The 24451-nt window shown below is 38.1% G+C and overlaps 1 protein-coding gene across 2 annotated transcripts; it reads right to left on the bottom strand.

Annotated features, from left to right (window-relative positions):
• Positions 1-1037: 1037 nt before the first annotated feature.
• Positions 1038-24140, bottom strand: CTSS (cathepsin S). Of its 2 annotated transcripts, none has more exons than XM_006058128.3 (8): positions 24016-24140; positions 22965-23091; positions 19744-19866; positions 18758-18907; positions 16798-17025; positions 15367-15532; positions 13990-14092; positions 1038-1762 (listed from the first exon to the last, which is right to left on the bottom strand). In XM_006058128.3, the coding sequence occupies exons 2-8, from the start codon at positions 23088-23090 to the stop codon at positions 1663-1665; spliced, it is 996 nt and encodes a 331-aa protein (XP_006058190.2). In that variant the 5' UTR covers position 23091; positions 24016-24140; the 3' UTR covers positions 1038-1662. The 2 variants fall into 2 exon arrangements, with proteins under 2 accessions (XP_006058190.2, XP_044800335.1); XM_044944400.1 differs by having other exon boundaries at positions 24007-24108.
• Between the last annotated feature and the right edge of the window lie 311 nt (positions 24141-24451).

Here is a 24451-nt window from a genome sequence, read left to right as displayed (position 1 = left end):
TAAAAGAAGCATGTTTATTTCTATAGCACAAATTTATATTCAAAAATTTTAAGAACTATATTTTAATATAATCAGTATCCTTTGTAATCCTATGAATTTTATTTTAAGGATTTAAAAACATTTTTTTGAGAAGGTACCCATAGATTTAATCAAATGACAAAGATTAAGAACCTATGTTTTTGTTCCATTTACAGTGCTTGAAAAATTGTGGGCAAAATAAAAATTTAAAAATACTTAAAGAAAATATTTATTTATTTATTTGTCTGGGCAGGGTCTTACTTGTGGCATGTGGGATCTAGTTTTCCGACCAGAAATCGAACCCAGGGCCCCTACATTGGGAGCTCAGAGTCTTAGCCACTGGATTACCAGGGAAGTGCTATCAACTAAATACTTTTTAACTACAATGTTTTTCTATGGTTTTGATGATAGTCATATGTTCAGTTCAGTTCAGTTCTGTTCAGTCGCTCAGTCATGTCCGACTCTTTGCGACCCCGTGAATCGCAGCACGCCAGGCCTCCCTGTCCATCACCAACTCCCGGAGTTCACTTAGACTCACACCCATCGAGTCAGTGATGCCATCCAGCCATCTCATCCTCTGTTGTCCCCTTCTCCTCCTGCCCCCAATCCCTCCCAGCATCACAGTCTTTTCCAATGAGTCAACTCTTCGCATTAGGTGGTCAAAGTACTGGAGTTTCAGCTTTAGTTACTACCATGTTTTTTTATAGTGAGCAATTCTTGTTTTTTAAAGTGACAAGGGAACCAAAGATAGTGAAATTAGTTTAAGTTCAGTTTATGATATACTGATGACATCATCCCATCCATTTTTCATGTCATAGACATAAACTTAGACAATTTAAAGTTCCTGCTACCTCTTCAGGAACTGTCTCTTAATCTACAGCAGGTGTGAGGAATATCACTCTGAATTAGATAAAATATGAACAATGCATTATTTTAAAGAAATGCAGTTTGTTTATTTATTCAGGTTGACTTTTTGCCCCCAAAAGGTACTGGCCAAATTGCTAATAACTAGGTAAAAATAATTTGAATTAGTATATTTATTGTTGATCAATAAAATAATTCTTACAAAGTGCTTGAAAATAGATTGTCTCCTTAGCATTTGTCTTCTTTGACATCACTGATTTTAAAATATTTATTGAATCCTTTTATGTGCAAAGATACAATCTCAGGACATTAATAACCTAATAGTTTCTTCCATAAAGTTGCCATAGCACATCACCAGCATATTACAATTTATATTCTTATAACAGATTATAATAGTTACTTAAGAGTAAAAGAGAATTGTATGTGGTAATGATACAGAGTTGAAAAGATATATATTTATTAAGCATCTATATGCCATCAAGTTTCAACAGCATATTAGGGAACTTAAAAGGACAAATAAGAGAGTGATAAACATGACAGATGGTCTCAGCTGACTAACTTTCATACAGTTATATCTATTGTACATTATTAATTTACTTAGCAAACTTTTCCCCAAGATCTGCAAAGCTAAAAAAAGTAGATGAATCAAACTATATTTTCTGTTAGTACAGTAAATATATATTGATCATATCATACTTATTTCTACTGTTACAGCAGGTAAAATTAAATTGTGAGAAAGAGGTTCTTTTTTCTTGAATTGTTATAAAACAAAGAAGTCCTCTAGATTTCTGGGTAAGAAGGATAACTAGCAATCCCACAGTGATTTCCACTATTTCTTGCCATCCGTATATATCCTTGGTCACCAAAGTGGAGGCCCCAGCTTTAGAAAAAGAAGTAACACAAAATTACAAACGAATATAATCAAATCGCATTATCAATTTTCAATCTTAGATTGGTTTTCTCCTAAAGTGATTATATAAGAGAACCTATAAAGCAAAAGTAGAACAACATAATATATAATAATTTCCCCAGTGCTTTCAGGCAATTTTCAAAGGATGGTTTGATAGGTTTTAATGTAATATTGATGAACAGATTAATACCTAATTTAATACCTAGGAAAATAATATGTTTCATCACAAACCTATAAATCCTCCTGCTTCTGCAGAGAATGAGTTTTATTATATTTTCCAAGGCCCCAATCTTGAAGTATTTTTGTATAATAGGATCACAGGCGATGATTTCCTATCAAACTTCAATTTCTTCAGAGTGTCATGTAGAAATATTTTGAGAGATCACTAGGGAAAAGGCATAGGACAGGGGTTTTCTAAAAGAGCAGCTCTCAAACATGTTTTTGAAGTGGAGCTCGGACTTTTTCACAGTTAAAGCTGTAAAAAAAAATGGAATATGCTACCTTGGGAGGAGATGAGCTCCCTGGCACTGGAAATGTTCAATCAGAGGTTTACATAACTTGTTAGAAATGTTGCTAGAGGGTGAATTTCTGGGTCAGATAAGGGTTAGAGGAGATCAAAGGTTCATGACTTTAACATTTCACTGACTTTAAGAATTTCAAAAACTTTTGCAGATTGACATAAAGTTACCAGTTTTTAAATTAGCAAGTACTAGACATTAAAAAGAAAAACTCTTTATTATCACCATCATATTGTAAAAGACAGGAAATTTTAACACCAAAAACAAAACTTAAGGGGACATAATCTCTAATGTAAGGATAGTCCTTTGAATCAAATAAATTTAGATTTATGAAAGATTCACCAAAATACTTTTTTCTCCCTTTTTCATATACTAGTGAAAAAATGGACAAAATCCTTGCAAGAGAAATGACTTGTGAGGGTTCTTTATTATTCTGAGATTTTATAATTATATAATTATACAGATAATTATGAGGCAGGATTCGTACTCTGTATGAACTGTACTATAACTAGCATACAAATAAAAGCATAGAATACTGTGATTTTATTTAAAGAGCAGCAAGAAATTCAGTTGGAAGGAAAATTAAATGTCTTTAGGAAACCAGTGGGAAAAGAAGATAGAAGGTTGGTTTGGGGCCACGTTGTACAGATCATTGAACAGCAGACTGAGGAACTTGTTTAACTCCCTAGCCAAAGAGAAGTTGTTGCGAATTTTTGCTCAGGACTCAAAGGAAGGTTGTATTTTTGCCTGCAGTGGAGAAACTAAGACATGCTGGCTTATTGGAAAAAGACAAGTGGCATAATTTAAAGTAGGTGTTCTTCAATAGGCCTTAAATGTTCTATGTATCAGCCATTCACTGGACAACCTTCAGGTGTTATTTCTCTCTCGTACCATTTAACACAGCTGTCTACTCTCACCTCAGGCTTCCCTTGTGGCTCAGCTGGTACAGAATCCGCCTGCAATGCAGACCTGGGTTCGATTCCTGGGTTGGGAAGAACCCCTGGAGAAGGGAAAGGCTACCCACTCCACTATTCTGGCCTGGAGAACTCCATGGACTGTATCGTCTATGGGGTCACAAAGAGTAGGACACAACTGTGATTTTCACTTTCACTAGTCTCACCTCACTTTCCTCTTGGCTTTAAAATACTACTGTATCCTGATGTTCTCTTCTCTCTCTGATCACTCTTTCTTAAACTCTCTTATGGGCTTTTTTTTTTTTTTTTTGCCTCACCACAGGCTTCTCTGGTGGCTCAGTGGTAAAGAATCTGCCTGCCAAAGCAGAAGATGCAGGAGACAAAGGTTTGATCCCTGGGTCAGGAAGATCCTCTGGAGTAGGAAATGGCAACCCACTCCAGTATTCTTGCCTGTGAAATCCCATGGACAGAGGAGCCTGGAGGGCTACAGTCCAAATGGTCCCAAAGAGTTGGACATGTCTAAGCGACTGAGCACCCACATCATACACATGGCTTGGAGGATCTTAGTTCTCTGATCATGGATTCAACCAGGGCCCTGCAGTGAAAACACCAAGTCCTAACCACTGGACCTCCAGAGAACTAACTCACTGGGCTCCTTTTTTGATTCCTTTCATTTATTGCCATTCCCGTTTAAAATTCTTGAATGACTCCCTAATACCTTGAGAATAAAATCCAAACTCCACTGTCACCTCTCATCAATGGATGCAGGTTTTTCAGTATCCAGTTTGATAAGCAAAAGCCATAATAAACTAAGGCTAAGCTATTACTAGTATCAATAGCCACCACTTATTCAGCACTTACTCTGTGCTAAGTAGCTTAACATATATTATCTCATTTAATCATCATCCTGTGAGGTAGGTATTATCTTCTTTTTACTAAAGAAAAATACAGGCAGAGGTAAAGTGGCTTGCCCAAAGTCATGCAGGTGGTTAACTGCAAAGCAAGGGTTCAAATCTAGGCTTTTATGCCAAAGCCTACACTAACTTTTAAACTATCCTTTTTTCTACGTTCTTCCTGTGAGTGAGGTAGTATAGGGAATGAAATTCAAACCAGAACATCCAGGATCTTTTTACTGCCTAAAAAATAGGTAAAAATTTTAGATAAACTGAGTTTAGACTTAAGTTCTGGTAACGAAAGTTGAGTGGAGGCTCTTATGACTAGTAATATGAACTTAGTGAGATCGAGCAGTCCCAGACCCCATTCAATATCCAATTCAATTCAGTCCCAGTCCCAGAGAAGGTCAACTGGCCCAACTTTGTAGAACATCCCAGACCTCTTTTTGGCTGAGTATTGCTAACTCTGCTTTTAAAAATACAACTGATTAAAAACCTCAAGCTAGATAAATATTTGAGGACAAATTTTTGTCTTCAGAACTATGCAAGATCAGTTCCAAATGTTCATTCCAGTCTTTACCAAGTTGTTTACTTTTATTAACTCTATAGACCTTTCACTCAAACTGTTCAACTTTGGGAAAGTTTCTTAATTCTCTCAGTATCAGGAGCTTCCTATTCTGTGTTATGGGGATAAAATGCCTATCTCATAGTTACCTTAGAAATTAAATGAGAAAATGTATTTAAAGTGCTTGCACAGTGTCTGTAGTAAATGCTCGACAAGTAGAGATGGCTATTTTTGTTTTTATCCAAGTATAAGTCCATCTGATTGGACTCAAAGGGGAGTCCATCCCCTTTAAAAATATGTAGTGCTTTTCCTAGGGTGACTAACAGTTCCATTTTGCCTAGGATTGTCCTGGTTTTAAAAATAAAATCCTATGGACTTCCCTGGTGGTGCAGTGGATAAGAATCCACTGACCAATGCAGGGTCATGGGTTTGATCCCTAGTCTTGGAATATTCCACATGCTGCACAGCAACTAAGCCTGTGTGCTGCAATACTGAAGCTCAGGTGCCCTAGAGGCTGTGCTCCACACGAGAAGCCACCTCAGTGAGAACCCTGCACACCGCAAGCAAGAGTAGCCCCTGCTCACTGCAAGTAGAGAGAGCCCGTGTAAAGCAACGAAGACCCAGCACAGCCAAAAATAAAATAAATAAGTAATAATAAAGAAATAGCACTTAAAAAATAATAAAGTCTTGTGGCCTGGGAAACGTCTTAGTTGGTAACAAAACAGGGTGTTTGGTCCCTCTACTTTCTCCCTGCATACTATAGACACTAACTTATCAGAAATTCCTTCTAAAATACATGCTGATTTCCTTTCTAACAAATTACAGCTTTGAACTTTCTAGGCTGTGCCAGACACTACTCTAGGCATTAGGATTATGGAGGTAAACAAGGTAGACAAAGTCTTTTTAAAGCCTATATACATTCTACAGGGCAAACATACAATAACCAAAGAAATATGTAATATAAGTACTATAAAGAACCTGGAGAAGGGAATGGCTACCTCCTCCAGTATTCTTGCCTAGAGAATTCCATCAACAGAGAAGCCTGGTGGGCTATAGTCCATAGGGTTCCAAAGAGTTAGACATGACTGAGCAACTAAAACTGTCACCTTCTTTCGGTATAAATAAAAATAAATGGTAAGGGGATGCAGAGTGTTGGGAGTCATGGCTATATTTTATTTTATTCTTTGGCTGTGCCATATAGCTTGCAGGACCTTAGTTCCCTGGCTAGGTATCAAACATCGACAAGCAGTGAAAGCACCGAGTCCTAACCACTGGGCTGCCGTGGAATTCCCCAGGGCTACATTTTAGATAATATAGTCAGAGGATGCTTATCTGAGGAAATATTTGAGCAAAGACCTAAGTAAAGTGAAGGTACAAGTGATGCAAAGACCTGGGGAAAGAGCTGGGAATAATCTTGGTATGTCTGAGAAACAGCAACAAGTCTAATGTACCCAAAGCTGAGTGAGAGAGGAGAAAGGAGTTGGAGAGGTGGTTGGAGAGGCAGGTTGAGACCAGAAAATGTCATGCTTTACTTATCATGGGTTTTATTCTGAGTGTAAAGGAAGCCATGAGAGGGGTTAGAGTAGAAGAGTAATAAAATTTGTTTTTTGATTTAAAAAAGATCATTCTGGCTACTATGTAGACGATTGACTATAGGCAAAAGAGAGGGAAAGTGACTATCAGTTGGGAGATTATTGCAATAGACCAAGAGAGATGCACAGTGGCTTGAACTAGAGTGGTAACAGTAGAGGTACTGAGAAGTAATAACATTTGGGGTAATTTAGTGATGGTAGAAATGACAGGATTTGCTGACAGATTAGATGTAGGATATCATATGAAGAAAGAGAAGATGGCTCTAATGTTTTGGTCTGGAGTAAATGCTGTTGGCATTTACCAAGATGGAGGAAATTTGCCTGGAAAATCCCATGGACGGAGGAGCCTGGTGGGCTGCAGTCCATGGGGTCACAAAGAGTCGGACACGACTGAGCGACTTCACTTTCATCTTTCACTTTCATACATTGGAGAAGGAAATGGCAACCCACTCCAGTGTTCTTGCCTGGAGAATCCCAGGGACGGGGGAGCCTGGTGGGCTGCCGTCTATGGGGTCGCACAGAGTCGGACATGACTGAAGCGACTTAGCAGCAGCAGCAGCAGGGAGTCAAGAGTTCTATTTTGAACGTGTTAAATTAAAGAGGCCTAGAGACACACAGGTGGAGAGGTCAAATGGTAGACAGTTAGACATGGAGTCTAACACTCAAGTTATAAAGGTAAGAGTCCTCAGCACGTACATGATGTTTAAAACCATGAGACTAAATGAGATCATCTAAGGAGTGAGCTGAGAGAGATGGGGAACTGAGGTCTAATGTTGCTTATTGATTTATAACTCAAGACAGGTATTTATTACACCACTTCACTGAAATCTCTCTTGCCCAGATTGCCACTCACCTCCATCTTGCCTCATTAAACAGTTTTCAAGTCTCATCTTACCTGCCCTCTTAATGTTTGATGTACAATTTCTCTCTCCATTCTGAAACACTTAATTTAACTTCCAGAGGACTGCATTCTTCTGGCTTTCCTCCTACTCTACTTCACAGTTTAAAGATCTATTGGGCACATAGTTAATACCTTTAATTTCTGCCTCAGGTCAAAGTTGTCTTATGCCCCTATAACTGTGGAGCCTCCATTTCTCATTGATCTGCATATTAAATAAAACTCCTCCCTTTTTTTTGCAAAGACAATCTTGGTCCATTTTGAGGGCAGTCTGACCAAATGTGTCCTTGTCAGGCTCCTAAATTTTTCTAAGTCCATAGCAGTTGTATCTCTAGTTCAGCTAGCTTTCTAAATTTATAGATCTGCCCATTATTGGCAACATAGACTATCCAAATAACTAAGGATCTTCTTAAGTAGTTTAACCTCAAAAATCTCCAGTGCCTAATATTTAGGGAGATGTCCCTGAAGAAATATGTAGTTCATCATTCTTCACTTATATGCTCTAGTTTTATTCCTGGATTCAGTCAAACCATCAGAGGGTTTATAATCAGGTATTTTGCATTATTTTGGCTCCCATAAAATAATTTTTACTCAAGTATGTTTTGGTATTAAGTCATTTATGTATATTGCTAGACATTATGAAAGCATTCTGTAAAACTCATAACTGCATTTACATTGGGATATTGCTGAGGGCATAGTTTTCTATATCAGATCATATTCTCTTAATAGAAATTTAAAGGAGGAATAATAAAAAATAATAACTATGATTTATTATACATAATCTGTGCCAGATACTATGTGATAAATGTTTTACATACATTATCTTGTTTAATCCTTATAGTAATCTTGAGACTATTATTCCCATTTTACAAATGGGAAAACTGAAATTTATTCAAGATATTAAATAAGATGTTAAATAACCTGCCTAAGGTCACACAGACAGTAAAGGAGCTAGGATTCTAAGTAAGATCTCCCTGACTTCAAAGTTAATGCTTTTATTTATTATGCTATGCTGCTGCTGCTACTGCTAAGTCGCTTCAGTCGTGTCCGACTCTGTGCGACCCCATAGATGGCAGCCTACCAGGCTCCCCCATCCCTGGGGTTCTCCAGGCAAGAACACTGGAGTGGGTTGCCATTTCCTTCTCCAATGCATGAAAGTGAAAAGTGAAAGTGAAGTCACTCAGTCGTGTCCAACTCTTAGCAACCCCATGGACTGTAGCCTTCCAGGCTCCTCCGTCCATGGGATTTTCCAGGCAACAGTATTGGAGTGGGGTGCCATTGCCTTCTCCGTTATTATGCTACACTGTATTATAAAAAGGAGCTAAATACTCATATCCAGAAAGGGAGAAAAATTCAGGGACATAGAACAGTGTTATATACATACCAAAAAGATTAAGTAGAAACAAAAGGAAAATAAAAAAAACCAAGAGGCCAATTAGAGAAAGACCGCACATTGTTTTACTGAAGGTTAACTTGGTATCATTGGAAGTCACATAGAATCTAACCTTTCAGGAGAGCATTAAGAACAAGTTTGATGATATTAAGAGGGCTTTGTTTGAGTAAACCTCTGTGGAGCCTGGAATTCATGATTATGTCCAATCTGTCTTTGTTGGGCCAGCAATTGTGGTTGTTCATAACTTTTTCCCTTCCTATCTCACATCTCTTTCTAACAGGCTGCAGTTCTCTCAACTCATTTACTTTCTCTCAGTTCTGGACTTTGGCACATTTACCTTCCTCTGTTCTGATTACCCTTCTTCATCTGGCTATTTCTTTCTCCTCCTTCAAGATTCAGTCAAATAATCTGGCTAAAAGGCCTTCCCAGACTCCCCAGGCTAGGCCAGGTACTGTTTTGTGCTTCCACTGCAATGGATGCATACCCCCATCTTAGCATTTATTACATTCTATTGGGATGGTCACCTGTATCTGCCTGTTTCCTTGACTCTACGTTTTAGACATGAGTATCTTGAAGGATTTTTTTTTTTAAATTTTTTAAAGTCACTCAGTCATGTCTGACTCTTTGCAACCCCATTGACTCTAGAGTCCATGGAATTTTCCAGGCCAGAATATTGGAGTGGATAGCCTTTCTCTTCTCCAGGGGACTCTTCCCAATCCAGGAATCGAACTGATGTCTCCTGCAATGCAGGGGGATTCTTTACCAACTGAACTATCAGGGAAGCCCCCCCTCCCAAAAAAAAAAATCTTGAAGGATGATAGAGAAAGGCTGTATTTTTCATTGTCTAACACTATACTTGCTGCATGGTAGGTGCTCAATATATGTTTGTTGAATCAATGTATGCAGTGAAGATGTAAACAGGAGCAAGAGACTATTCTACCACTAAGGAGTTTATATTTTAGTGAATGGAGCATGATTTTTAGAAATAGCTATAACAGAAGCTACAATTTGCTAAATGCTATAATAGAATTCATAAAGCATTGCTAGAGTTTAGAAGTTAGAGAAACAATTCTGAGTTAATGAATTGGGTATGGAGAAGATAGCACTCAGGGTAGGTTTTGAAGAATAAATAAAATTTTAATAATTTTTTTTTAATTTTAAAAATAATAAGTGGTTTGTTAAAGGTGATTTCAAAAATACATAAAGGGAGACAAAGACAACCTTTTCATTTTTTGCTGTGCCACAAGGCATTTGGGATCCCAGTTTTTTTCTTGGCTGTGCATGGCATGTGGGATCTTAGTTCCCTGACCAGGGTTGAAACCAACATCCCCTGTAGGGGAAGCATGGGGTCTTGACTCACTGGACTGCCAGGGAAGTCCCCAAGACAACCATCATTAACATTTGGTATAATTCTTTCTGGTCCTTTAGTATAATATATATCAGAGAAATGAGCTATATATATATTTTTCTCTTTGAAAGACTTTTTTTCTTTATCTAGAGAAATGAGCTATAAACTTTATACTTATACTGAATATAAATATTGTATTTATTAAATGTATTTTTCCACTTAAACACATATTCCAAGTATTGTATTCAGTTATTGATAATGATCTCAATAAATATAATTTCTAATACATGGGCTGATTATATCATAATTTATCTAATACTACCTATTTTTAGGTATTTCTGGCTGCATACTAGTTTTCATTATTAAAGAAAAAAGTGCTACATTTACATACATACATACAAATCAGGTATGAAGTTTTCCCAAAATTCAGGATTATTTTCTTCATATACATTCCAAGAAATGGAAATAATTGGATGAAGAATACGAACAGTTAGAAAGTTCTTGATTCATATTATCAAATTGCTTTCAAGAAGGATTGTAAAAATTTTACAATCCTTCCACCAGAATGTAGGAGGGTGCCCATTTGACCACAGACAGTGGGGTTTCTATAGATAGCAATGGGCTTTAAGGGCATTTCAGAAAGATGAAATGGCATAGGTAACAAATTAGAAATAGCTAAGTGTCTCTACATTTAGGGAATGATGAGAAAGTGGTTCACTGTGGCCAAAGTGTGAGTATAGGTACATGAAAATATAGTGGAAGAAACGTCTAGAAGGCTATGTTTGAAGGCACTTAGTAGAGACCCTTGAATGGCCAGAAGTTTAGACTTTACTTTGATGAAAATGGTAGACTATTTAGAATTTTGACCATAGGTTTAGATGATACATATTTTAAGAAGATATTTCCACAGCTGAGTGAGAATTGAATCTGAATTAGATAATGTCATTAGCAAAGGAAAAGAGAAAACCCATATAAAGTGTGATCAGAGGCTTGAAGGACAGGGCTGTGTGGGTTTAGGGAGAGAAGGAAAAGCACAAGATGATACCAAGGCTTTGATAATCTGAAAATGGTAATGTATTACTAAAAATAGAGAATAATTTTCCTTCAAGCTTATTCTAAAATCTAGACATATTATATCATGATGTATTGTATTTTGTTGTTCTAATTCTTGAGTGGGCTGTGAGCCCCTACAGCCTATCCTTACAGAATAGGATAACTTCTTACTAATTTTTGTATTTCCATGGCCTAGATACTGTCTATCTCATTGTAAGATGCCTAGTAAATGCTTATTAAATTAGCAAGTGCTGAGAAGAGCTTTTGAATTAAAACTCTAAAAGATGTATGATCTTCGAAAAGAAACTTCAGTAGAGAAGAGAATTTAGCATACCTACTGTAGGGAGTAAATAAGATATATAGAAGCTAAAGTATTGCTCCATTTTAAAAAGCTATCACTGGTTTGGACCCAAGCTGATTAGTGCTGTGAATAGGTTTTAAATGAACCAAGACATTAATCACTTCAACTGTTTCCCAAAGGGCCATCCAAAGACTACCATCTTCTTTGTGAGCCACAAGGTGGAAAAGGTAGAACAGTACCTTTTTGTTTATTTATGATTTATAGACTATGTATTTTCCATAAAGATCTCAGGGCTGCTAGGGGTAGAATTATTTAATTTAAATGCAGAGTACATCATGCAAAATGCTGGGCTGGATGAAGCACAAGTTGGAATCATGATTGCCAGGAGAAATATCAATAACCTCAGATATGCAGATGACACCACCCTTATGGTAGATAGTGAAGAGGAACTAAAGAGCCTCTTGATGAAAGGGAAAGAGGAGAGTGAAAAATCTGGCTTAAAACTCAACATTCAAAAAACTAAGATAATGGCATCTGGTCCCATTACTTCATGGCAAATAGATGGGGAAACAATGGAAACAGTGTCAGACTTTATTTTGGGGGGCTCCAAAATCAGTGCAGATGGTGATTGCAGCCATGAAATTAAAAGACACTTGCTCCTTGAAAGAAAAACGATGACAAACTTAGACAGCATATTAAAAAGCAGAGATATTACTTTGCCAACAAAGGTCTGTCTAGTCAAAGCCATGGTTTTTCCAGTAGTCATGTATGGATGTGAAAGTTGGACCATAAAGAAAGCTGAGCGCTAAAGAATTTATGCTTTTAAACTGTGGTGTTGGAGAAGACTGCTAATGCATGTATTGAGGGGCTGTTGGGTGCCACATACTGTGCTAAGGATTCAAAGACACAACATAATCTCTGCCCCAGAGGCATATACAGAATACTTGGGTGATAGTTAGGTGAATGAACAATTTACATATATTGTGTAAAATACTCTAGAATGCAAAGGACATTTTATTTGCATAGGAAAAAAAAAAGACATTTTGCCAAGCCCAAGGATTTAGGGAAAACTTTTCGGTATAGATAATGACTAAGCTGGTTTTGAAGGAAAAGAAGGAATAAACCAAGTGAGGAAAAGGGATGTTCCAGGCAGAGGGACCAAAACAAGCAAGATATGAAGACATTGAAGATAAAATGATATGGATAGGAACTGTAACTGTGTATGCTTCAATAACCGAGAATGAAAAGTGTGAGACAAAGTGCCAGGAACTGAGTCTGACAGACAGGTAGGGACCAAACATAGGTGACTTGTCTTTTCTACTCAGGAACACTCATCTCACACTGACTGGTTCTAGGAGATAAAATTCTAAACTTATAGTCTAGACAAACCAGATTGAAAGTAGTATAAAGGACAGATTTAAGAGTAAAGGAGACCTGGGTATAAATCCTGAAAAAGCAAAAACACTAATTCAAAAAGATACATGCACACCAATATTCATAGCAGCATATTTTCAGTTGCCAAGACATGGAAACCACCTAAATGCCCATCAACAGATGATTCCCATGTGGTGCTAGTAGTAAATAACCTGTCTTGCCAATGCAGGAGACCAAAGAGATGTGGGTTTGATCCATGGGTTGGAAAGATCCCTTGGAGGAGGAAATGGTAACCCACTCCACTTTTCTTGCCTGGAGAATTCCATGGACAGAGAAGCTGGGCAGGCTACAGTCCATAGGGTCTCAAGGAGTGGGACACGACTGAAGCAACTCAGCAATCAAGAATATATGTGTCCGACTCTTTGCGACCCCATGGACTGTAGCCTACCAGGCTCCTCCATCCATGGGATTTTCCAGGCAATAGTACTGGAGTGGATTGCCATTTCCTTTTCCAGGGGATCTTCCTGACCCAGGGATCAAACTTAGGTCTCCCGCATTGTAGACAGACGCTTTACCATCTGAGCCACCAGGGAAGTCCATTTAACGGAATACTACTTAACCACAAAAAAGAATGAAATTTTATCATTTGCAGCAACATGGGTAGACTTGGAGGACATTATGCTGAATGAAATGAGTTAGACAGAGAAAAATAAATACTATATGATATCACTTATATGTGTAATCTAAAAAAATACAGTAAACAAATGAGTATAACATAAAAGAAGAAGATTCACAGATACTGAGAACAAAGCAGTGGCTTCCTGTGGGGGTGCGGGGGAGTGGGTGGTACTAACTAGTGGGTGTAAGACAGACTCAAGGATGTATTACCCCAACTGGGGAAGGTAGCTGATAGTTTGTAAAAACTATAAATGGAAAGTAACTTCTAAAAATTATACAAAATAATTTTTAATTAAAAAAAAAAGTTTTTTAAATAAAGGAGACCAGCTAGAAAGCTACAGGGATAGTCCAGGCAAGAGATGTCTGAACTAGAGCAATAAATAGAAGTGGAGAGGGAGCAGGATCAAGAACAGACATGACATAAAACTAATCTGACTTATTGCTTGATTAGTTCTGGAGGATCTAAGACAAATTCATAGTATCTAACGGGGTAACTATGTTGTGTTGTGTTGCCTTTGAGTGAGATGGGAAGTTCTGAGAAGGAACCAAATGGTGGGGAGGGCACTAGGTTCCCTGGACATATGAAATTTGGAGAAATTAAGATACAGAGAAGCGCCTGTGTCCAGATACCAATTTTCATTAAATATACATGAAAGTATGAGCACATTACCTGTTTTTCACAAGCCAGTAGTCCTTCCCGTCAAGGTTGCCATAGCCAACCACGAGTACACCATGGTTCACATTCTGAGTACAGGAGGGGTCATAGTAGACACCTGAGAACAACACACGGTAAGGAAAAAGAGCAAGTGGTGTGTGCCACTATCTGATTAGCCTGTTTGGACGTATGTGAGGGACACATACTCTCATGTAAACTACTTAGGCTGCATGATTCTTTGCCATCCATGTCATACTTGTCACAACTGGGTTTTTCTATTGTTTGCTTTTTGGTTTCACAAAGTTTGGCATCAAGTTAATCACAGTTCCCTCAGAAAGCTCCTTTGATGAACTGCCACCTTTTCCACTTAAACAAAAATTATCTATTTGGCTGTGCTGTGTCCCAGTTGTAGCCCATGGGATCTTTTGTTGGGGTGCGCAGACTCTCTAATTGTGGTGCACGGGCATAGTTGCTTCACAGCATGTGTGATCTTAATTCCCCCGCCAGGTCTCAAACCCATGTCTTCTGCATGGCAAGGAAGATTCTTAACCACTGGACCACTGGGGAAGATCCCTAATTTTTTTTTAATTTATATTGTTGTATTTCTTTGTATATATTCCTAAATTGTTATGCATCTTCATCCTTTGCTGAATGAAATGATCTTTAAGGTGAGGCTTTAAAACAAGATGATAACCTTCTAGTCTGTTTAGCATGATGTTCTGTGCTTAGTGGGCGGCCTCCAGGTACTCTGCTGCGCTGCACCTACACCCCACTGTGGACCCGGAGGCTAGGCGCTCAGGCTCTGGACTCAGGCAGCACGGTTTCTCATCCCAGCTGACCACCTGCAGACTGTATGACTTTAGGTAGGTTAACCTAAGACATGTTTTTTTTCATCTGTAAAATAGGGTTATTATAAAGATTAAGGGGCTTCCCAAGTGGTACTAGTGGTAAAGAATCTGCCTGCCAATGCAGGAGACGCAAGAGATATAAGTTTGATCCCTGGGTCAGGAAGATCCCCTGTTGGAGGAAATGGCACCTTACTCCAGCATTCTGGCCTGGAAAATTCCAAGGACAGAGGAGTCTGGCAGGCTATAGTTCATGGGATCGCAGAGTTGGACACGACTGAGCAACAAGCACACATGGAGATTAAATGAGATAGTGTGTAGAAAGAATTTAGCATCGAACCTGGCATGCAGTCTTAGTAAATTTTTTCAAGTCTTACTTCACTAATGAGAACTGGGTGTAAAAATACATGTATGAAGTGAAATGAGATGGAGGATTCCATTTAACCTAATCTAAGCTTTCAGAGGCAGAGTGATGGGGAAGGAGGACATTCTTTCCTCCAGTGAGAGGGCAGTATAAAGCATGAGGGTAATGTGTCTAGGTTTTTACCAGTTTTGTAGAGGAAGAAAGAAGAATGGCTCGCGTCTATACCAACAGACACAGGTCCTTTATTGGCCACGGCTTCTTTTAAGGCCTCTTCGCTGCCGAAGGGAAGTTCAATATACCTTGAACATGTGGCAGCTCGATTTTTTACATCATACTGGCACCTTCCATCCTGTGGGGAAAGGATAAGTCAGAAAAAGAAGTGGACTTCAACTTCCTTTATAAATTGACAGTATCCTAAGTCTGGATTGCAAATATGTTTTCTTTTCTCATTCATCCTTTCAAGTATCTAAGGCTCTTTCTTATTTTTAAAAAAAGAAATATTAAATCTTCCAAATCCTAATAGCTCTACGTTTCACCACTAACAGAGGAAATATAGAACTCTTCTATTGCTTTAAATTGTGAACATCTTCATGTGTACAAAAGGTGCCAGGGTAAAGTCTCTCAGACTCTAGGTGGATTGTTAGGGAAACACTACATTAAGACTAGACTAGAGCTTTAAAATCTTTTTGATGGTATAATGCCTGCAAGATGATCTGAAGATTAAATATTGGTTTGATTGTTCAGTTGCTAAGTCGTGGCTGACTCTTTTGTGACCCCATGGACTATAGGTAGCCAGGCTCCTCTGTCCACGGGATTTCCCAGGCAAGAATACTGGAGTGGGTTGCCTTTCCCTCCTCCAGGGGATCTTCCTGAACCCATGTCTCCTGCATTGACAGGCAGATTCTTTACCTCTAAGCCACAAGGGAAGCCCAAATATTGGTTTAAAAATACCATATCTCAAGTGAGAAAGGGAAAGTTGCAAATTCATGTTTGTTGTGTATATAACTAGGTTTTAAAAAATGCCTTATAGGAAAAAGAACTTGAAAGAAATAAACCAAAATAATAGTGGTTAAGGCAGGAGGGTTTGAGTGATATTTTTATCTTTTTTAAATTTTCTGTCCTATCATTTAACAAAACGTGTGGTGAGACTTGGAGGAGGAGGAGAGCATTATTTAACTCTTTAGTAAGGTAGAAGAATTGTGTGGTTGATGATCTGAGAATAAGGTTGAGCACAGGAGTTTGCAAGACAAAAAAGTTTAAATACCAGGCAGATATACAAAGAATTTTAAGGAAGGTTTGCTGAAAATTCATTTTTAAGCATGAACTCCACCTGCTTGTTTTAAATTATTGTGCCACTGATAAATTAAGAAGGCTGCTGCATAAGAAAGAGAACTCTTAAGAATTTAAGAATTCTTGATTGAGTTTTGTTCTCCTTCTCTCTCTCTGTTTCACACACACACACACACACACACACACACACACACACACACACCACGCAGCACTGCTTCTCAAGCACTTGGCTTGGTGATAAGTTTAGTACAGTGAGTTGGAGGGATAACATAAGGTTATCCCTCCTTATAAGGGGCAGTACAAAAAGTTAACTTGCAGGCACACCATGGCTTTGTAGGGATAGGAAGCTTCTGAATCGATGCCATTGTTGTCAATGATATATTGGAAAGCCTCTGTCATGAAGCCTCCATTGCAGCCTTTATTCCTATATTTTGCAGTTGAGCAATCCACCAGGTTCTGTGCACTCAGAGACACCAGCTTTCCTGTTTTCAGCTTCACTTGTGCTTCCAGGGCTCCCACAGCACTGAAAGCCCAGCAAGAACCACAAGCACCCTACAACAGAGACAAAATCACAAGGGCAATCATAGTTAGCAAGGATGGCTTCCATAATGCAAACTGGGCAACTCCCAACATGTCAGCACTTGCATCAGTTCAGGAAGAGCTCCCCCTCTACCATTTCCCCTCCCCTTAGACCATGGCAATGATTGTTCTCCGAACAAGTCTAACTTTAATGAATATTTATGAATGGCTGACTTCATGGCATAATTGCCATATTCAAATATGTTAAGAAACAGTATTTACTGAGAATGTACCAAATACCAGCTGTTTTCACCCCATAATAGGGGAGATAGATGCCAACAGGAAAGGGATTTTTGAGAGGAACTAGGATGATTCCTTGACCTAAAACACCCTTCCTCCTGCCAAATGTTGCCTGAAAGATAAGACTAGCATTTTTTGGACATTTTTAGCTTTAGAATTTTTTGATCATAAGTTATTTTACTGGGAAGCATAAATAGAAAAACACAAAGCTGCTTTAGTTTAAAAAGGTGCAGAGGGGTCCGAGCCACATCATAACTGCACTCCCTCCTCCTCTCATTTCACTTGGCTGCCTATTGGAAGGAAGCAAGTTCAGTCTGCTTTTGGTTAAAGTAAAATCACCCATTGAAATGCAAGCACTCAGAGAAGGAGCTCATTAAATTATTAATATTTATAGTGAACACTTAGATGGGTAGTTATAGGGTCTTCTCAAACTTTAACAGAATTCCACTGAGAAACTCAAAACTAGTTGAAAGACAAATATCTAGATGGAAAAGAATTACGAGATTAGCAGTATCATTCGTTTCTTAATTTTTATATTTTTCTTTGGTCACAGGCTTGGGGCAGCTTCGAAGGACATTGATTCTTCTCCCTTATCCTGACCTCCAAGGTGATATATATGTTTTATCCTTGCGTGCTAAGTTGCTTCAGTCATGTCTGACTCTTTGCAACCCTATGGACTGGAGCCTGCAAGGCTCCTCTGTCCATGGGATTCTCCAGGCAAGAATACTGAAGTAGATTGCCATGCTCATCTCCAGGGGATCTTTACAACCTAGGGATTGAACCCGCGTCTCTTGTGTCTCCTGCAATGGCAGGCAGGTTCTTTACCACTAGCACCGCCACCTAAGAAGCCTTTTATCCTTAGTTATCCCTAATTAATTTAGGATTTTTGTAGCTTTTTTTTTTTTACAAGAAAATTAAAGGAAATATAAAAATATAGGAACACATTTATAAAGCCCATATTTCTTAGCAATGTAAGCCTTAGTCAAGAACTAACTTGATGGGTACAACTTACAGGTCACATTTAGCTTTAGTTATTTCCTCTCTATCAATCCTGAAATTCCTAAGTGAGATGGAGGAATAAACTTTTTGATTGAAATTTTCTCACACATATGATACTATTTCTCAAATAACTGACTGGTGGAGGGTCCAGTGCAGTTGATGGATAGTATGAACACTAAAAGTCTTTCTTAAAGACCTATTTGCTAAGTTTACAGTTTTTTGCTTAGTCAAATATGATGCTAACTGTTGGTATTCTCAGCACTATGGGAAATAAGAAAAGTATGATATGTGGTCCAGGCCCTTCAGAAGGTCACAGTGTAGGTGGGAAGATAAGAATAGCAAACATATTTAGAAAGTAACCTAAAAGGGACTATAAGATTCACTGCTGAATGATACAGCTAGACTAAGTATTTAAGGAAGAGAGACCTCTACCTGAGGTACAGAGGCCTAAGATGATAATACTCACCTGGTATTTCACTTCAGTAACACACCCCTTCTCTCTCCAGTCCATAGAATCAGGCAATTTCTGATTAGGGTCTGACTTGTAAGTGACATTTCTTGGCCATTGGCTGGGAACTCTCAAGGAACTCATCAAAGATATCACTTCTTCACTGGTCTACAGAGATATACACATATGTCCTTTCACTTATATCCTTATGGTCAATATCTTGAAAATTACAACTATGAATATATTTAACAACTGAGAAAAACCAGTGGAGTTGTGACTAACATAGATAACTATCTGGTAGGTGAATTATCCAGGTCTCTTTAGTCCTACACTTTGCCGTTAGCATCCCAGTCAGACATTGGGAAGGAGAAGAAGAAAAGATAAAAAACTAAAAGTTACAGAGAGGCATATTTTTCTTTCAAAGCAAGGCAGAATTTTATAAGAAGGGTTCTCTAAAAAGTGGACTAAACTGATTTTGCTTATGAGAAAGAACTGTAAAAGATTCCTGCATTTAATCCACTTAGGGTGTTCCCTTCCAAAGGGTACTATTATTCTTAATTTTGGCCACAGTGAAAATTTTTTGTAAGATAGAGCAGAATCTAATAACTAATGAAAGGTTACTTTATATTAATACCCACACTCCCCCATTAAGAAAGCAGGTGGACCATATTACATTATCAGTTTAGATTTACATAAGTATGGTAACGTATTCTAAAATGTTGTGAGTAGTCTTTAGGCAATATTTTCTAAAATTAATAAAAGTAAAATTAACTGTGGTCTGTGAGTTTAAAATATTCCCCTAAAGAGGGATTTATTAAGGAAAGTGGTCACAGTGTAAATCAATAAGGAATCTGCAAATTCTTATGTCCCTAAATTCTATTTTCTAATTTTATGTTCATATACATATAAAACACTCCTTTGTTGTTTACCTTCAAATTGCCTTTGGGGAGACAGAAATCCAGTCTACCCAAAGATGAATGTAGGATTATTTATAATTTACCTACCATGTCTCCTAGGTGGTTCATGCCTAGCTCATATGAATGCATTCCCATTGAATGCTCCAGATTGTGAAGCGTAACAGTTTTTAGATTCTTTTCCCAGATGAGACGCCGTGCTACTTCCTCATTCTAAAATAAAAAGAAACATCATTATACTGAATCCTGCACAAATGTGTTCAATAATGAAAATATACGTATTATGAAGCATTCCATTAAATGTGGATCTGTCTGGGAGCATGCAAATAAATGGATATGAATAAATAAGCGTAACTGGGAAAAACTGCACACCAATCTTAACTCTTCCTCTTAATTGTTCTCTTGGTGATTAATATCATTTTAGATATGTACAATGAACTTCCTCAATATGCTAGAAAGGTTTTTTTTAGAAATTGCAATTTGTTGGAAGTATATTCTTTGTAAGTGGTAAACTCACTTAATCATTATAGGCCTTTTAAAACATCTTTTTAAAAATATATATATATATATAATTATTTATTTATTTAGCTGCACTCTGTCTTAGGTCTTAGAAAAAATCCTGCAGGATCTTTGTTAGAGCATGCGGGAACTTTAGTTGTGGCATGTGGGATGTGGCATGTGGCATGTGGGATCCCTGAGCAGGGACTGAACCGGAGCCCCCTGCATTGGGAGCAGGGAGTCTTAGCCACCGGACTACCAGGGAAGTCCCTACCCTCACTCTTGAAAAATAGTTTAGTCTGATTATAAATTTATAGCTGTTTTTCTTCAGTTATTTGAAGGTATTTCTGAATTGCCTTCTAGTATCTATTATTGTAGATTAGAGGTCTGTTGTCAGTCTAATTGTTGTAATGTTTCTAACTTCAGTAACTTATATGATTTTCTTTTTCTCTTTGATATTTTGCAGCTTCACTACATGTTTGTGGGTATGGGTTTCTTTATTTTCCTCTGTGTAGTATTTTTGACTGGAAAGCACTTTCGACTAGAGGATTCAGGAACATTCTTTTTTCCATATCTGGAAAATTCTCAACCAGTATCCCTTCAAATATTGCTTCTGCATCATCATTCCATCAGATGTATTTGGAGCCTCAAACTTTCTTTCATCTCTTTTACCTGCATTTTCATAGTTTTTCCATTTTATTTTTGTGTGCTGCCTTCTTGGTGAATGCCTCAGTACTATCTTCCAGATCTGATTCTATCCAGCTCTTTCCAGTTTGGAGTTCATCGCTTTTGTTGAGTTCTTATTTTAATGACTCTATTTTTTCATTTCTGAGGTTTCTAATTGGATTTCTAATGCATTTCACAATTTCTTTTTCATTCATGTAGATGTCATTCCATTATTCATACTTTAAAGAATACCTTTGGTCCTATTATCTTAATTTTATCCAGCATAAATTCATATTCAGGCTACTGATTTTCTTGGCCTCCAGGAGCTTAATTTACATAGAATGCAATATACATGGTGCCTCTTAGAATTGCTGACCCTCACCTCCACCCATAAGGCCATAGTTTACAACAAGCCACAGCCCAGTGAGCAGTCAGCAACAACTCTTTTCTGTCTAATTTCATTGAGTGTTAGAACCCAGGCCTAAGTGCTGGTTCTAGGTAGTAAGTAAGTCTAGGTAGTAAGTCTAAGCAGTCCCTCTGCCTTCAAGCAAGACTTTACTGTTATCCTAGTAAAAGACATATACAGATATACTGCCAAACCACTAGAGTGAAAAATAAAATAAAGACAAATCTAATGAAGTATAGGAAAGGAAAAAAAAAGAGGAGAACTGTGAGATAGATTTTAATAGTGGGGTACTAATCAAAAGTCTCTTGCACTCCTCCTAATGGACTAGAATCATTAAAAAGTAAGATAACATTCATTTAACCAGATAGTGGTGCTAATTGCACATCTAACTTTGGTTAACATGGAAATTAGAGGCCTGAAATTTTCACCCTCACCCATAAAGGGGAATGGGTGAGGGTGAAATTCATCACTACTAAGAAAACAACTCAGGGCATTTTTATATAAAAATCACATCAAATAAATAAATTTATCTATAATCTTTGCTTACAAATTCATATATTATAGTTTTAGATGGAGAACGAAACGGCAACCCACTCCAGTATTCTTGCCTGGAGAATCCCATGGACAGAGGACCCTGGCAGGTCGCAAGAGTCAGATATGACTTAGTGACTAGAACATCATAGTTTTAGGACTTAGTTATTTGAAGCACCAGGGTTAAGTATTAAACTCAATCAAGAAGTATGTTTAGAAATAAAAACAAAAGTACAAAGTGGGAAGTGAGAGTCAAGAAAAAACATCTGCCAGTGCTTCTCTGTGCCAGGGACTGAGGACAGGTCTTTTTGTTCCTCAAACGTGCACTCTTTCCCTCTTGGCCTGGTACCTTCCCATGTGAGGCCTTCCCTGACCATACTGTCACATGTGGAAGATAATCACTCCCAACCCCTCACAGCCTTCACCGAAGACCCTCCTCCAACCCCCTAGGTCTTGCTTTATTTTGTTCCACTGTTTGCATCATATTGTTGTTCAGTGGCTAAGTCATGTCCAGCTCTGTGTGATCCCACGTACGGCAGCACGCCAGGCTTCCCTGTCCTTCACTATCTCCCTGAGTTTGCTCAAACGCATCTCCATTATATATATGCTTATTTATTTGCTTCTTTCCTATCTCTCCTTTCAGAATATAAGTGCCCTAAAAACAGGAAATTTTTGTTTCTTGATGAAATTCTAGGGCCAAGAAGAGAATCTGGTAAGAAAATGAGTGTGTAACATTTACTGAAGACACTGCTTGTCAAAATATGTAGGGGGGGGGGGGGTACTTCCCTGGTGGTCCAGTGGTGAAGATTCCATGCTCCCAGCGCAGGGTCAGGGTGCAGAGTTCGATCCCTAGTTAGAGAACTAGATCACATATGCCGCAACTAAGTTCGCATTCTGCAAGTAAGGCCTGGTGATAGTCATTCAGTTGTGTCCGACTCTTTGTGACCCCATTAACTGTAGCCTGCCAGGCTCCTATACTTCCGTGGAATTTTCCAGGCAAGAATACTGGAATGAGTTGCCATTCCCTTCTCCAAGGGAATCTTCCTAACCCAGGGATTGAACCCAGGTCTTCTGCTTTGTAGGTGCATTCTTTACCATCTGAGCCACCTGGGAAGCCCCAAAGTCTGGTGCAGTCAAACAAATATTTTTTTTAAAAGAACAGGTAGGGTACTTGAGTAAAAGCAAATTGCTCAAACGGCAGTCAATCTACCTTTTCTTTGTATTGTTTCCCATAGGTTTTCTTCCAGAGATCCCAGTGATGATCCAGAGTGGGGTCTCTGTGCACTTGTGCCACTGCAGAGGAGCACAGCAGGAGTGCCCACACCAGCCAGTTCATTCTGTTAAAGGAAAGATGACACAGGAAGACTCAATATTAGCTGCACCTAATGTGACCATACTTTTTTCTCAACAAGAAGCAATGCAGAGCCTGTCAAAGAGACAGAATGTTACAAATCAGAATCATGCAGGAAACTTTTTGGATTATATACTGACAGGGAGTAACTGCAGATCTTTGTCTGAAATGCCACTTCCAATTCTAAATACCATTTTGATTTTCAAAAAATTTCCTGATATCTGGTAAACCAAATTTACATCCGAATTTGGGAGGATGTGGAGATGAGAGAAGCAGGGACTTTACAGGATTTGACAACAAATCTAATCCACGGGAAATCCTCTTTTCTCTGTTCCAAAATATTAATAATATTTAAGAAGAAGGCAAACCTTTGAAAAATCAGTTTATCCTGATAATTATTTAATACACAAGCTCTTCTTAACTGGTCTATTCAAATATCCACAACCTTCAGAGGTAGTTAAAAGACAACTCCTATGTACTACTTTCACATCCTTGGATCATTTTACCTTTTTATCCCTAAAAATCAAAATATCTGCTTCAAAAGAAGTGTTAACTACTTTTGAAAACATCACTTCTATATTTAATACAAAGCGACTGTTCAGTGACTAACTACCTCAAACTGGATTCTACTTTCTTTTCCACTTCTTTTTAATTCAAAACAGCTGTATTTTTAACCATATAAATCTTCAAATTATAGTCCAAAGAAAGCTATGTGTTATGTCAAGCCGACATTAAGCTTTTCAAAAATGGATTCTTTTTAGTCAAAAAAATAAGAGGCAAATTGAGCAACAATGATTGTTTAGTTTACTTCCTGAAAGAAACGATGTAAAACCTGGCAGGCAGAGCAAGCTAAAAACACCAGTGAAAGGTTTAAGGACCAAGTAGGAGAAAAAGGACAGACCGTACATACGTGATAGAACAAGCAGGTCCTCCCAGACTAAGAATGTTGACGGTGGGCTCTCTCCAAAGTTTTCAAAGGCAGCAGTGAGACTTCAGCTAAAGTGACTTTAAAAAGAAATTGGAACTTGTCACATGAGGCGTCCACAATGAGGAAGTGAACTTTCATTTCAGTTTCATTTAAAATCTAAGTAAGTGTGCCACCTCCAGCTCTCTCACTATGGTTTTGGAGACAAAGTGGGTACAGTAAATCAACAAAAAAGAGCCCCCAGCAAAAGGGATCAATAGAACAAACTCAGCAAAATAACATGAGTACAAGTTTACTCTTTAAACTCTCATCATTTTGATTATTCAATTTATCTAAAAACAGCAACTTTCAGATGGAAAATTTTAGTTATGAAGAGATTAGGAGTAAGTTCCTGAATTCCGGGTTTCCTCCATGATTTCCT

This window comes from Bubalus bubalis, chromosome 6 (assembly GCF_019923935.1).
Source record: "Bubalus bubalis isolate 160015118507 breed Murrah chromosome 6, NDDB_SH_1, whole genome shotgun sequence".
Taxonomy (NCBI): Eukaryota; Metazoa; Chordata; class Mammalia; order Artiodactyla; family Bovidae; genus Bubalus; species Bubalus bubalis.
This window is presented reverse-complemented; position numbering and strand designations above follow the sequence as displayed.